The sequence below is a fragment of the Gopherus evgoodei genome, chromosome 2 (assembly GCF_007399415.2).
Source record: "Gopherus evgoodei ecotype Sinaloan lineage chromosome 2, rGopEvg1_v1.p, whole genome shotgun sequence".
NCBI classification, from domain to species: Eukaryota; Metazoa; Chordata; order Testudines; family Testudinidae; genus Gopherus; species Gopherus evgoodei.
The window spans coordinates 265,072,807-265,085,827 of NC_044323.1; the positions used below are offsets into that span (position 1 = coordinate 265,072,807).

The window sequence follows — 13,021 nt, forward strand, 5'->3', positions numbered from 1 at the left end:
AGTTCAGTGTACCTGGCGACTAATGTCACAGATACACTGATTAGTTATGCCATAGCAAGTGCATGAGGACTGATTCAGATGATCCAAATGGTGCAGCCTAACAGCTAAATTAATTCCTCCAGTCTTATAAGAACATGCTCAAACAAATAGGAAATTTGAAGGGAAAGCAAATAAAAATTACACTTTGATGACCTGTTTCAGCTCACATCTCTACCATACAGATGTATTATTTTCCATGTCAGAAAACTAATGGAAGAAGAATTAGCACACCTGGAAGATCTTGACATCCGTGAGCAAGTGGAAGGCCCCCACAGCAGGGGTCTCCCCTACAGTAGTGGCCCAGAAACCAAAGCGACCAGGCAAAATCTGAGTATGTGTGGATATGTTTACTCAATTGAGCTATCAAGCATGAGTGACACATCACCCACACTGTAGGTGACACTATTGCAGATCTGACGGGAGCAACTCGAGCTCCACCCTGAGTCAAGGTACATAACAACCTTCATGACACACGTGGGTGTACACCACTATAAATGACTCCGTTTTGGCATTTCTTCAGCTGCAGAATATTTCAAAACACCGTATGTGAGGTACTAGCTGGAATCTCTGGAGTTCTTAACGTGAGTGATGACATTAGTATTTGGCACTGCATCTGAAGAGCACAACACGCAACTAACAGCTGTTTTTGAATGACTGCAGGAGCAGAATTTCATGTTAAACCCAAACAAATGTGAGTACAATAAACCCACATTCGAATGTTTGGATATACAATCTCCAAAGATGGCATCTCAGTGTATCCTAAGAAAGTGAAGGACATTTCTCATGCCACACTGCCAGAAACCCCACTGAAGTTCATAGCCTGCTAGGGCTTGCAAATGACTGTGGCAGATTCATTCCAAGCTTAGCAACTATCGTGCAGCTTCTGAGAGATTTAACCAGGAAAGATCAAATATGGATTTGATCAGATGAACATCAAAATGCATTTGAGAAATTAGCGCAATCCCTTACGTGTGATATAGTCATGTCATATTTTTATTCCACAAAAATAACTGAACTTTTAGTAGATGCCAGATCTGTTAAATTAGGAGCAGTCCTCACACAGGTTGACCAATGTAGTCAAATTTACACCATTGCTTATGCCAGCATGGCTCTTTCACTCTTTGAACAACAGTAGTCTCTAACTGTAGAAAGAGAAGTTCTTGCTGTAGCATGGGGATGTTCCCGTTGTCATTTAGACATTTATGCTGCATGCTGTGTTTCGACAAACTTAAACCAGTGATCTGTGGAATCTTACTGTAAAACTACGTACAGCATCTGCACGATTCATTCCAGAAGCTCCTAATCAGTTAGGATACAACACCAACCTTACCAATTCTTCCTGAGTGCACAGCTAATCCTTGAAGAAGGCAATATGCAAACAACAAAAAAGCTACTTGGCAGTGTTAATATTCCAATGCAGTTGCCTTGATTAGTTTGGCAAATGTTTCTTTATGTTCGATTTGAACTGAACTCATATTTTTTCACTATAAAGAAACCAGCTCAGTCTTGTTTTGTTAATGGATAAACTGCAGTATGGGACTTGTAAGAGACTTTATTTACATTTCTAGCTGAACAACATATTTTAGATACCTTTAATGGTAAGAATTGATTTTTCTCTCTACAAAAGGGACAATCAATTTTGCTTCTGGAAATGTTTTATTCAACAATAGCCAAGTTTCCTTGTGTCCAAATCCATCAAAGCAGAGACTTATTAGTACAGAGAAGTTTTATGTGCTTATGTAAAAAATGCAAGTTTTACTAGTGGAATGGAAGCTGATTGATTTTTTTTAAATATTAAGAGTTTATCATAATACAAACAGAAAACTTAATCATGCGTTCACTGCAAGCTTTAGCTAGACTTGATTTGTAGAGTCCTGCAAATCTGCAGATAGCTGTGGACCATGTTTGCAGATCGCGGATCGGATGTGGATACAAATTTTGTATCCGCGCAGGGCTCTAATGATTTGGGCTGATGCTAGGAAGTGTTTGCTGCTGCACATGCTCTGAAAACTGAAGACTTGAATACAAATTGCAACTACTTGCAGTTCTTCTTCAATTCAAGTATTTTAGAGGCATTTTATGATACTCTTTTTCATAGACTACTGGAGTAGTACTTGGGAGGCCTGGATTCTATTCCTGACTCAGCCGCTGGCCTACTTGGTGACCATGGGCAAATCCCTTCACCTTTCTGTGCCTCATTTTCCCCATCTATAAAATAGGAATAATGATATTTGCTTCCTTTGTAAAGCATTTTGAGATCTACTGGTGAAAACAGCTCTATAAGAGCGAGGAGTTACTATTTATGCTACCCTGATATTTATGCCACTTCCTGAGTAGTCCCCTACATTCCAATGGGAGTACTCATAGAGTAATGTACTACTCATTGTAATGGTGGCAGAAACTGGACCATAAACTTTGGAAAATACTTTGGGTCAGATTGCAATTCCCTCACTCAGTTTGGTGAGCAATTTCTCAGATGTGTAGCCCAGCCAACTTCAGTTCAGTTCAGTGGAACTGCTCAGAATACTCATGCTGAGTAGCATCTTTAAAGGTGGAAGAATCTTCCCAGAAGTGAGTAGAAAATTATATGCACCTTTGCAGATTCACAGTATTAAAAATTTTAATTGTATTTTTCCAATCTTCACATTGAAAATCTAATAAAAATGTGCATTATTTGACTGTGTCAAGAAAAAAGTATCACATTTATATATTTGTAAAAAATATATATTAACCAGATTCTTTTCAAAGACAAGACTTCTATCTCGCCTTTTTTTCTTAAAAGGATGCAAATTAATAACATCCACTGTTTCAGACAGGAATAAGAGATGGCTCACGTCACTGCAGTCTGCAGTGTTTCCGACCTTGGAGCACTTATGCCCAGAAAATAAAGAGTTCCATTTATTAGCATACATTATGAGAAGTCCTTCAAATATAAAAAGGAGACCAGAGTTAGATGAACAGCCCTTTAAGAGCAGTAGAAGTGAACTTACTATTTGTTTCTCGCTAAAAAGCTTTCTAGGTCTTTAAGCTGATGGATTGTCATATCTATAAATACACCGACTTCCTTAATGCTTAATTGCCATAGGATATACAAAATGGGCTAAATGTAACCCTATAGTGCCATTCTCCTGAGGTCAGAGTTACACCAGGGATTAATGTTATGGTGTCTATTGCAGGAGTAGCCAGGAAACCGAGTCAAGGACCACGGTCCCATCATTTTATGGGTTGAGTTGGAACCTAGTTACGGGTTGAGTTAAAACCTAATTGAGACTGATAGGTGTGAACTCAGCCTTCAACTAATGTAACTGTAAGGATAAACACCTACCCAAGACAAAAGAAGTATGTGAACCCACCCAGGAGCTTTTGCTGAGTATTGTTTTGGGTAGGTGGGGGGGGGGAAAGGATGGGGGTGCAGAACATACAAAAACTGGAAGAGTGACAGCTGGAAGGAGCAGCTGAAAGCACGGTGTCTAGAAGAAACCTGGGGAAAGGTTTTTGGGTCAAGAGTGCAGGCTGATAAGAGTGTTCTTGGGGCTGTGAGCAAAAGAAGCTGTTTGCTACTATTTGATTCTTTCTTCATTCAGAGAAACAGAACTTTGCATTCTTTGTAAGTAAACAAAACTACACCAAAGAATTATTTATCACCAATTTCTACTCCCAACTAGAAATTCCTCAGGGCTCCAAATTTTGACCAACCACTTGTTTGAAAAAGGGGAAACAAAACAAAGACAGTCCCTGCTCCAATTTGAATCTAAATCAAGAAGTGGCACTCCTATTTGTTTTTTTGGTAGAGTAAAAGCTGCAGGATAGGGCCCTACAATCATGCCTGGGCAAGCCATACAAATTATTGGAAGCAATGTTACAAGGCATGACCCATGTCACATGTCAGTGTGCTTCTGTTTGTGCTGGGCTTACGTGTCTTTCGCTTGCAGTGAAATCACAAATATAACTCCCATTGACTTGAGTAGGGTGGGATCATGCCTTAAATAGAGGTGTGAGGGAATAATGTTACTGAACATAATCCTTTTAACCAGATGTGTTTGGCAGCATGGAGAGAAAACAACACTATTATATGCAGTTTCAGTAAAGGGAAGAAACAACAGCAAAGACAAAAGATTAATGTTACAATTTTTTTTTATTTTACAGCTGTACAGAACACTATTACTGTTATAATAAGGCATCAGATGCACTATTGAAAAGCTCACAATAACTATAACATTGTCTTTAGCAGTTCAAAATGCAGATTGACAAAATTAAATCAGTTACTTTCCTGTTTGGTAAACAATGGTTATTACAGACAGTTTTTGAAAAGGATTATCAAGATTAAAAACTGTAAACATATTAAAAACAGCAACAACCCAACAGAGATTTCTAGGAGAGATTTTAAAATAGTTCTTCTGTCTGTAGAGGGATGGCAGTGAGACAGTAAAGCTGGTTGTCTGTGGAAAAACAGGTAGGTTACCAAAACTTACAGTGGAACTAAGGATCATTTTGTGTTAGTCCTTTCTTTGGTGATAGTCTAAGGCGTGGAGGGAAGAGGGGTTATTCAGTTTCCAAATGTTTCCAATTTGTTACAAGTCTGTAACTGATGGGCAAAAAAACCAGCAAGAGACTGTTTTAATGGCCATTAAATGTTTTAATGAGTTCTGCGTTAATTGCCTTTTAGACTTTCAAGGTTAGATGTGGTCTGGACCACACACCCACGCAGGGAACTAAGGGAAAGAAAGATTTTCTTAATGCCTTAAACAGGCTACTTGGATCTGGGCATGCAGGAGTAAGCAGGTAGGTGGGGAGTAACTTGGACTAGGCAGAGTCTTGGCTCCACTCTGTAGCTGGCCAGGGCAGCTGAGGTGTCACAAGGTGAAGCAGGGGAGCAGGCATCATAATTTTTTGCTGGTATAGGCCAAGAGTAAATTATTACCCTCTTAGGGCATGTCCGTACTATAGCTGGTTGGTGATTGCTGGACATACTACACAAGCTTACCCGGGACCCTGGACACGTATTCAGGCGGTGAGCCCACAATGAAGTCTGTGCTTCACTTTTGTTGCTAAATTAAAGCTAGCTCAAGTATGGCTAGGTGCACTGCAGTCACACCTCTAACTGCTGGGTCGACATACCTTAGAATGAGGAGGCAGCAAGAAGGGTATTGTCTGAGTCCAATCCTTCCCAAATTTACCAATACCCTTTGGTCAGGCCTGCACCTAAGATCCAGCCCTAACCAATTTGGCCCTCAGGAAAAGTGCCAGATTTACATTCCTGAAGAATGAAGTTTTCTGTCAATCCCTACATTAGGTACAGCATGGGCAACAAGAGAGCAAGCTTCCCCCATGCTGCTTCATCAGTGTGCTTCAAATCAGACCAGGAGAAATCCCTTCTGTTTGCAATGAGGTGGTAATTCAATCTCCTTTCCCAACCAATCCTTGGATCCTCTGCTGAGTCTGCCTGTAAGGGTGCCAACTGTGGTGGCTATTTTTGTGATGTGAACATTTGTCTACTGGGAACTGTTGGGTCACTATCATACTGTACTGCACTAGAAGTAGAGATCTAGAAAAGACAGACTTCATTTATATCATCACCAACCCCCACCAGCCTATCTACTGTCAAAGTATCTCAATATGGGGTCAGAGGAAAGTCTGGATAGTTTTGTTTCCTACCTCCCCCTCCATTTCCTTCTCTGGAAGCCTCCCATCCCCTTTATACAGTAACACCAAGCAAAAAACCCCACATGGGTTATATTATTTATATTTCCAGATTTCTCCCAATTGCGTGCATACCGAGACCATTTTGTTGGCTTCTCTTTGCCTAAAACATTCATGGAAAACCTGCGGGTTCATTTTAAAATAATTCACTCATGATCTGTGAAACGCTTTTACAAAGTGTCAGAAAATGTCTCAATAATATTTTGACAATGAAGGGAGTGTTTTCTTTTCTAGTGCTAATAATCTGCAGTAAGGCCTGCCACAGTCTTACAAAAATGTGCGATATTTACAGCCTCAAAAATTGCTGATCTTTTTCAGATCCTCCTGCGGTTATAATATGCACTCCAAGATTACACATATGTATAGTTAAAATATAAATTTTAAAATATCCATCCAAGCTCAAAATTTACAGCTTCTGTTTTAGACTTTTTAACAGTAAGACTGAAAATTCAGAGTGCAGCATTTCTAGTTGGACTCTTCTCCAGTTTAAGGGCTCTCATCAGACTCAGTGTGACATACTACATTGGCTAGCATCAGTGGGCAAAACAGGTTTCTTCACTCTATCAACATCTATGGACAAATAACAGTAGAAGAAAGCTGGATAGGCTCTATCTGCTCAGGCTTCTTAATAAGGGCCACATCACGTCCCCAGAAGCTCACTCAGCAGCATAGGGGGGAGTAGTAATCCTCCACCCATCACCCCTGTGAGGCTTCACTGGCCCTCAGGTCTGGGCACATAGGGGTAAGTGAGCTCACACTACTCCCATGGCCATCCCAAAGCAGCAGGGCAGGGGCAGATAGAATGCTGCACCTCCAACTATCACTGTGAGTCAGCACTGTTTGGGGAGTTATCTGCTACTAGTATGGGTTAGTAGCAGACTGGAGCAAGGGGTAAGCAGGAGAAGAATCCTCCTTCTATGTCTTATAATTCTCAGTGACCCCATTTACCATTCTGCCTGATTCCAATGGGCCAAAAACAGCTTCTACCTCCATGTAAGGAAAGTTATTTTTTATTTTAGAAAATTAATCCTGATAAGAACTGGATTAATGATGGAACATCCATGTGGCTGTAGGAGTGCAAGCTCCTCAAATACACACACTCCTCCCTTTGTGCATTCATTACAATTGCGTAATATCTGCTCCCATAAGTGCCAAGCAATGAACTAGGAATAAGTCTACACCGCATGCTAAGTATGGGTCTGTGGGACATAGGCTTGTTGACTCAGTGTGTCCAAGCCCATATTTGAGCATCCAAGCTGCATTGTAAACCTGGATTTATAGTTAGACTGGGTCTCATAGCTGTGCTAGTGCATCCAGACAGCACTACGCAAATCTTCTGACTTAGGCTTGACATGTGTCCACACTGCAAAATGACAGGACTTGGATCTGAGTCACAGTGGGACTCAGGCACTCACCCACCTCCTACAAGGGTCCTAGGATGGCATCCTGATATTTGCTGACCCAAGCCAGACAGATTTGGGGGCTTGAGTCAGAGCCCGGGGTTAGTGTACAGTGTAGACACACCTTAGAAGGGCAGTCTGCATGGCTTGAGACTTGAAATGCCACCTCTCTACAAGGCCAACATTAAAGCACCAGCACAACACGACATTCCTTACAGATACGCAGTGTGCAAACAGCGGAAGACAGGAATGTGTTCTAATCCTTCCAGGTGCTACATCAGTGGACGCCTTGGAAATCCAAATAGATTCCTTAGGCTGTCCAAATCTATTAGCTGCATAAATGCTGCCCCATTTGTACGAGGGGAATCCCAGAGCAAGCACATATGACTCTCTGAACCACAAAGGAGTGAATGCCCAACACAAGTCTGGCATTTGTCTTATGAAGTGATCAGCCAGAGGGAAAGGCATAATAGGCCATTCAGTGTTTTCCCCTCATCATGCCTTCCTGATACCCACCAAAACAGAGGTGCGAAGGAACGGATTTGCATACCTTTCACATTGAATTAAAACCTCCTTCCAGTCACATGGGAAGCATTAAAAGAAAGACTACAGAAGACAAGCTGATCCACAGACATACTTATTCAGAGCCTAGGAAGGCCCATTAGCAGAGCCCAGTTCAAGTGCATTTTCCCCCTTTCCTGCTCTGAGTCACAAACTGTTGTCAATCTGCTTATAAGAGCACCTTGTGTTTCAAAGCAGATATTTACTCTGAACGTGCTCTGCAAAGACAGTGTGGGATACTCTCCATGTGAGAGCAAAGAGTTGCATTCATGATCTTCACTAGTCATGCAAGACTGAGAATTGACAGCCCGTTAGCCAGACTCTGAGGTGACAGTGTAAAATCTTAGACTCCAGAATCAGACAAGGAGGGGCTGATTCTCTGTTACCCTGAACCGGTGGAGGTGCAGACTGAGTGGTTTAGTGAACGGCATGCTGGAATGGGACTTAGGAGACGAGCATTCAATTTCCAGCCCTGTCCTTGGTTTTCTGGGCAACCTTGAGCAAATCATGTCAATGCCCTGTGCCTCAGTTTCCCCATCTGTAAAATAGGGACAATGATATTGCCCTCCTCTGTAAAGCACACTAAGATCTAGGGAGGAAGAGCTCTGTAAGAGCTAGGTATTATTACAGTCACTTACAGCAGTGCAAAATCACAAAGTGCAAGCCAGTGGAGAATCAGGCCCAAGAACTATAGCATTCAGAGTGTTGCCAGCTCTCTGATTATTTTGTCAGAAGTCTCATGCTATTTGGTGTTTTTCTTTGAGCCCTAGCTCCTGGAGTCAAGTGTTTTCATGAGAATCTCCACTTTTACTCAAAAAAGAAAGTTTCTGTTCCTCATGGCTGCGGAGAGAAGCTTGAAAATGTGACTTGAAGGCACCCCAAAAGCTCAAATCCTAGACGGCAAATAAGATGCTCAATTTTAAAATTAATTTTATGATTTTTTGGGGGGCGGGGTGGGGAGGGTTGATTCATGATTTTTTAATGCTTGGGGCAGACAATACTGTGGCAGTCAAGCTATGAATGTCTATTAAAACTCCAGTATCAGAGGGGTAGCCGAGTTAGTCTGGATCTGTAAAAGCAGCAGAGAGTCCTGTGGCACCTTATAGACTAACAGACGTTTAGGAGCATGAGCTTTCATGGGCGAATACCCACTTCGTCGGATGCAAAACTCCATGGCCAAAATGTCAGGGACAGTGCGAACAGATCCCTTAGCCGCTCTCTGGTCTTGCCAGTGGATCAGCTCATACCTAAGCAGTGTATATTAAGAAATCATACTACTGACCAACATTTTTCATTTTTCCCCCTCAAAACGAAAGTCACAAAACCCCATCTGTTTTGGCATTCCATTGAAGATGTCAGCCAGCCAAGTAAATTCCCTCAGCATTTAATCATTGGCCATTGTGCTACACAGAATTCACTGATCACATCACCTTTCTTTGACCAGCTACTACACTGCATGAAGTCAGTGCCAGGCAGTCTCATTGTTGGGTATCTAACCTTTATTTTCTGACAATTATTTATAGAAGTCTATATTTGAAAAAAATCAAGTAGTTTGCTGATTGGTGGAGCATCGAAGCTATTGTTGTGACCAGAACACAGCCCATTTTACTTTTTTCACTGGTTGTGAAAGGTGCAGAGTTGGCAGCCTTAGTGGATTAAAATCTATTTTTCAAGGGAACACAGGCAGCCTCAGCACAAGCACAGCCCTGTAACTTGCCTCACACCGCTGTTGCAAGAGAGGTTTCCATCTTGATCCTCTTCCGGTCTTTGGCTTCTTTGAGATTCCCAACAAGGAGATCAATTGGTGTCAATTTATGGCAGTTTTTCTATCTCAACATCTGTCCATTGGGAACTAGACTTATTTCACAAAGGCCACAAAAAGCCATCACACGTTATCTATTTTCAGTCACTGCTGATCTAGAGTGAAACTGAACTGCTGACGTAGAGGTGAAAGGCCCTTTTTATCCTATTACCCATGCCCCGAGCTATTCACTCCCTTGTGCCACACCCATACTTCATTTTTAATAATCAGCGCTGATTATACAATTACGTGGAGATAATTGAATGTTTGTGAATTGGAAGGTGGAGAATTCTAAATTAAACATCTGTGTTTTCAATGCATACATGATAAACTACTGGATTTTCTGGGCTTTCATGTCAGGAAAAAAAGGGGTCAGTTTAAAAAAGAAAGTATAAGAGACTGTCATCCTTAATTGCTGGGATTAAATGCCAGACTTGGTCTCTCCCTTAATATATTACCAAGCAGACTGTTAATAATCCTCATGTAGGCTGTAATAATTAACAGCTTTCAAATCTGGCAGGATGGTAGTGTTTTGTATTGGGGTACTAAGAAATTAAATAGGGGAAAAAGTTTTAAAAATAGGATAAAGGAGATTTGGGGACCCTGGTTATCACAAATTTATTTTTATTCAGTGGTTTAAATAAGAAAGTGTCACTGATATTGATTACATTATCCCTAGCAGGTTTCCCCTAAAAAACAAACGTCCATATAATGCAAACATTCAGTTACAGAGTTTAAGGAAAGACATTTATTGCCAGGCAATTGAATGGCATTACTACCTACCTTTAGCTGTAATTGTTTTCTTTACTAGAACATATTTTCCTGTAGAAATAGTGCCTTAAAAATCACGACCATGCTAATTATCTATGGCAAATGCATCTTCTTCTACTAATGATAACTCTAGCGTATTATCATTTGTGCTGGATTTCATTCTAAAATTGAAAGAACCATACAGCTTTGCAGATTCCTGGGAGGATGCAAATCTGTTCCTCCTGTACAACTCCCCTTTCCACATAGACATCATTAATAAACTGGACAGCACCACACCCCCCAGAGTTAAGAGAGACAGCCCAGCGATCACACACCTATCCAAGTGAGCCCCGATTCTAGCGCTCTCATTCTCCAGTCGCTCCATCTCCCTGGCTGCTACAGTGTTAGGATCCACAGTCACATCTCTGGGCACCACATAGGAAATAATAACTAGCAAAATCCCACTAACCAGGAACAAGATGGCACTAATGAACCCATAGTCTATAGATGTCCCTGAAGCAGCTTCTGATCCAGTATCATCTTCCTCAGAGATCAGGGAGGTAGGATCATGAGCCCAATCGGGTGGGATCTCTGTACAGGAGCTATGCTGGGCAGGGGGAACCTGGCAGCAACTCTTCACAGGAGAAGGGGCATTTCTCATATGCTCCAGATTGACATTTTCATCCCTATAAGTAAATGATGTCTCCAGTTCCTGGGCACAGCAGCAGGCTCTCTTCTTTTCTGCTTCCTCTTCTCCATCCAAGTGAACTGGTTGACAGTGGGGCTGGATGCTGCTTGACGCTGCTGCATGCTGCCAGGAGAAGGAGAGGGTAGGAGTGGAGGAAAGGGGTGCCTGGGTGGGACCTGCTGTAGCTGCCCTTTGTATAGACTTGCAGTGCCGATCGCAGCAGAGAGCTGCCACCGCAGCTGCTGTTCTTGCCCCCATATCATCCCCATCGCTCTGCTGTTCATAGGGAGGGGCTTGCAAACTCCAGTCCACATTGTTGCACAGATCTGATCGCCTACCCTTCTTGGCGAGGTACAGAAGCTCCATACAAGCCATCAGAACTCCTCTCTAGCAAGCCACGGCTTCTAACCTAAGCCATGCTTCAGGAACCTCTGTCAACAATACAATCAAGCGTTATCACGGTACATGAGCTTTTGCCTCAAAGCAATCTTCTATCCTCTAACCAGTATTTTGCTAGGGATATGGCTTGTTTCAGCTGCTAAATGATTAAACAAATTCCCTCTGACATGTATTTCTTTTCAGTCTGCAAGGGGAAAAATAAACACATCTCATGATGCATTAAGAAATCTATAGGAAAGTAACAAACATCTCATACATTATTCTTCCTCCCACAACTGTTCCAGGGGAAAATAGCAAATGCGATTGTTTTAATCAAGCATTTAAAACTGTAATCCTCTTGCAGATCCAAAATCTATTAGGGACTCTAATCAACCTTTGACACCAATATCCAATTAAGGCAATAAACCATCTAAAACAAAAAGGATAATCATAGTTGCCACCTATAAAAATGTAAGAGCACAGAGTTATCATTTATAAAAAGCAAACAACTTCTTTTCTTTTCTTTTTAAAGGAAGCCTAAATTTGAATTCAGAGTAATTAGAAAGATACAGGCAAATCCCATGTAGCTCAGTAATCCATGATCTATGTTCTCTGGTGGAAATCTGATAATCCCCGGGGGAAAGCAGTGCTTTCCGATAGCAGATCTCCAGTTTGATTAAGAGCATTTGGAATGAGATTATGCCTCAAAGACTGATGACTCAGAGACGGATGTTACTTCTCCATCTACAATTAATTAATTATAAAAAGAAAGAAAAACTTGAAACCAGATGCCTTGTTTGTGAAAGAAATTTCTGCTACAGACTAAATACACATAGGTTTTTTTTTTAAATCTCTACTGGACAGTGCTCAATCATGGGGCTTTGCACTGTCCAAGCAGGAATCCGCTGAGTTATAAAACGCAAGCTACATAATCACACAGAGTATTTGGATTCAAGTATATTTGGATGACACAACTGATCAAGAGCTAAAAAGCATCTTTTTAGATGTACTATCCTTTAGGGTTTTAACTGCCAGGTACAGACATGATAACCCAGCCCCATAGCACAGGCAGCAGTTCATCTTCCGCGCAGAATGCCCATATTCCCGGCGCACATACCTCTCTCTTATGTTTGCATCCATTTGGCAGATGATTGTTGCATTTCCTAGGCTGCTCTATGAAAGTCTCATAGAGAAGCACTTGTAACCCTCCACGCTCCACCTTCCTGCTGCCTCTGCCGGAGGCTGGGGACGGGGGTGGGAGAAGAGGCGAGAGCGTGCCGGCTGGGAGGGGCACCCAAGCTGCCTTCTGGGAGATGTAGTCTGTGTGCCTGCAGTGAGGCAAGAGAGAGGGCGAGGGAATGGGTTCTGCTCAAGTTAAACCACACAGTAGCCGTTTACTCAGTCCTCCCTGTTTAAGTAACAACAGCAATGAGTCACTTTTTCCACTTTTCCACTCCAAAATGTTCCTCTAGGTTTCAGTGTGGACTTGGGGGGGGGGGAGGTCTCCCACTCGTCCAATAATAACCCTGTGGGTAGCAGTATTACACTGAACAATCATGAGTCAGGCCCCCAAAACTTATGAGATTGAACAATCATGAGATTAAAAATAATGTAGTAAATGTTGCGTTCCTTTTGGGTTTTGAGCCCTTGGGATTCATGTTTCAAGCTTTTCTCCACAGCCAAGAGGGCCAGAAAGAACTCCCG

At 41.9% G+C, this 13,021-nt stretch overlaps 1 protein-coding gene across 4 annotated transcripts; it reads right to left on the minus strand.

Moving 5' to 3' along the window:
* Positions 1–4,201: 4,201 nt before the first annotated feature.
* Positions 4,202–12,535, minus strand: TMEM74 (transmembrane protein 74). 4 transcript variants are annotated; one of them, XM_030553708.1, is made up of 3 exons: positions 12,435–12,535; positions 10,721–11,370; positions 4,202–4,478 (listed from the first exon to the last, which is right to left on the minus strand). In XM_030553708.1, exons 2-3 carry the CDS (start codon positions 11,312–11,314, stop codon positions 4,302–4,304), a joined length of 771 nt encoding a protein of 256 aa, XP_030409568.1. In that variant the 5' UTR covers positions 11,315–11,370; positions 12,435–12,535; the 3' UTR covers positions 4,202–4,301. The 4 variants fall into 4 exon arrangements, 3 of the variants coding, with proteins under 3 accessions (XP_030409568.1, XP_030409566.1, XP_030409567.1); XR_003999201.1 differs by having other exon boundaries at positions 4,434–4,478; positions 10,285–11,370; XM_030553706.1 differs by lacking the exon at positions 4,202–4,478 and having other exon boundaries at positions 8,796–11,370.
* Between the last annotated feature and the right edge of the window lie 486 nt (positions 12,536–13,021).

Excerpts from the sequence above, each read along its gene's own strand:
- TMEM74 (XM_030553706.1), bottom strand. The coding sequence starts at position 11,314 with ATGGCTTGTATGGAGCTTCTGTACCTCGCCAAGAAGGGTAGGCGATCA.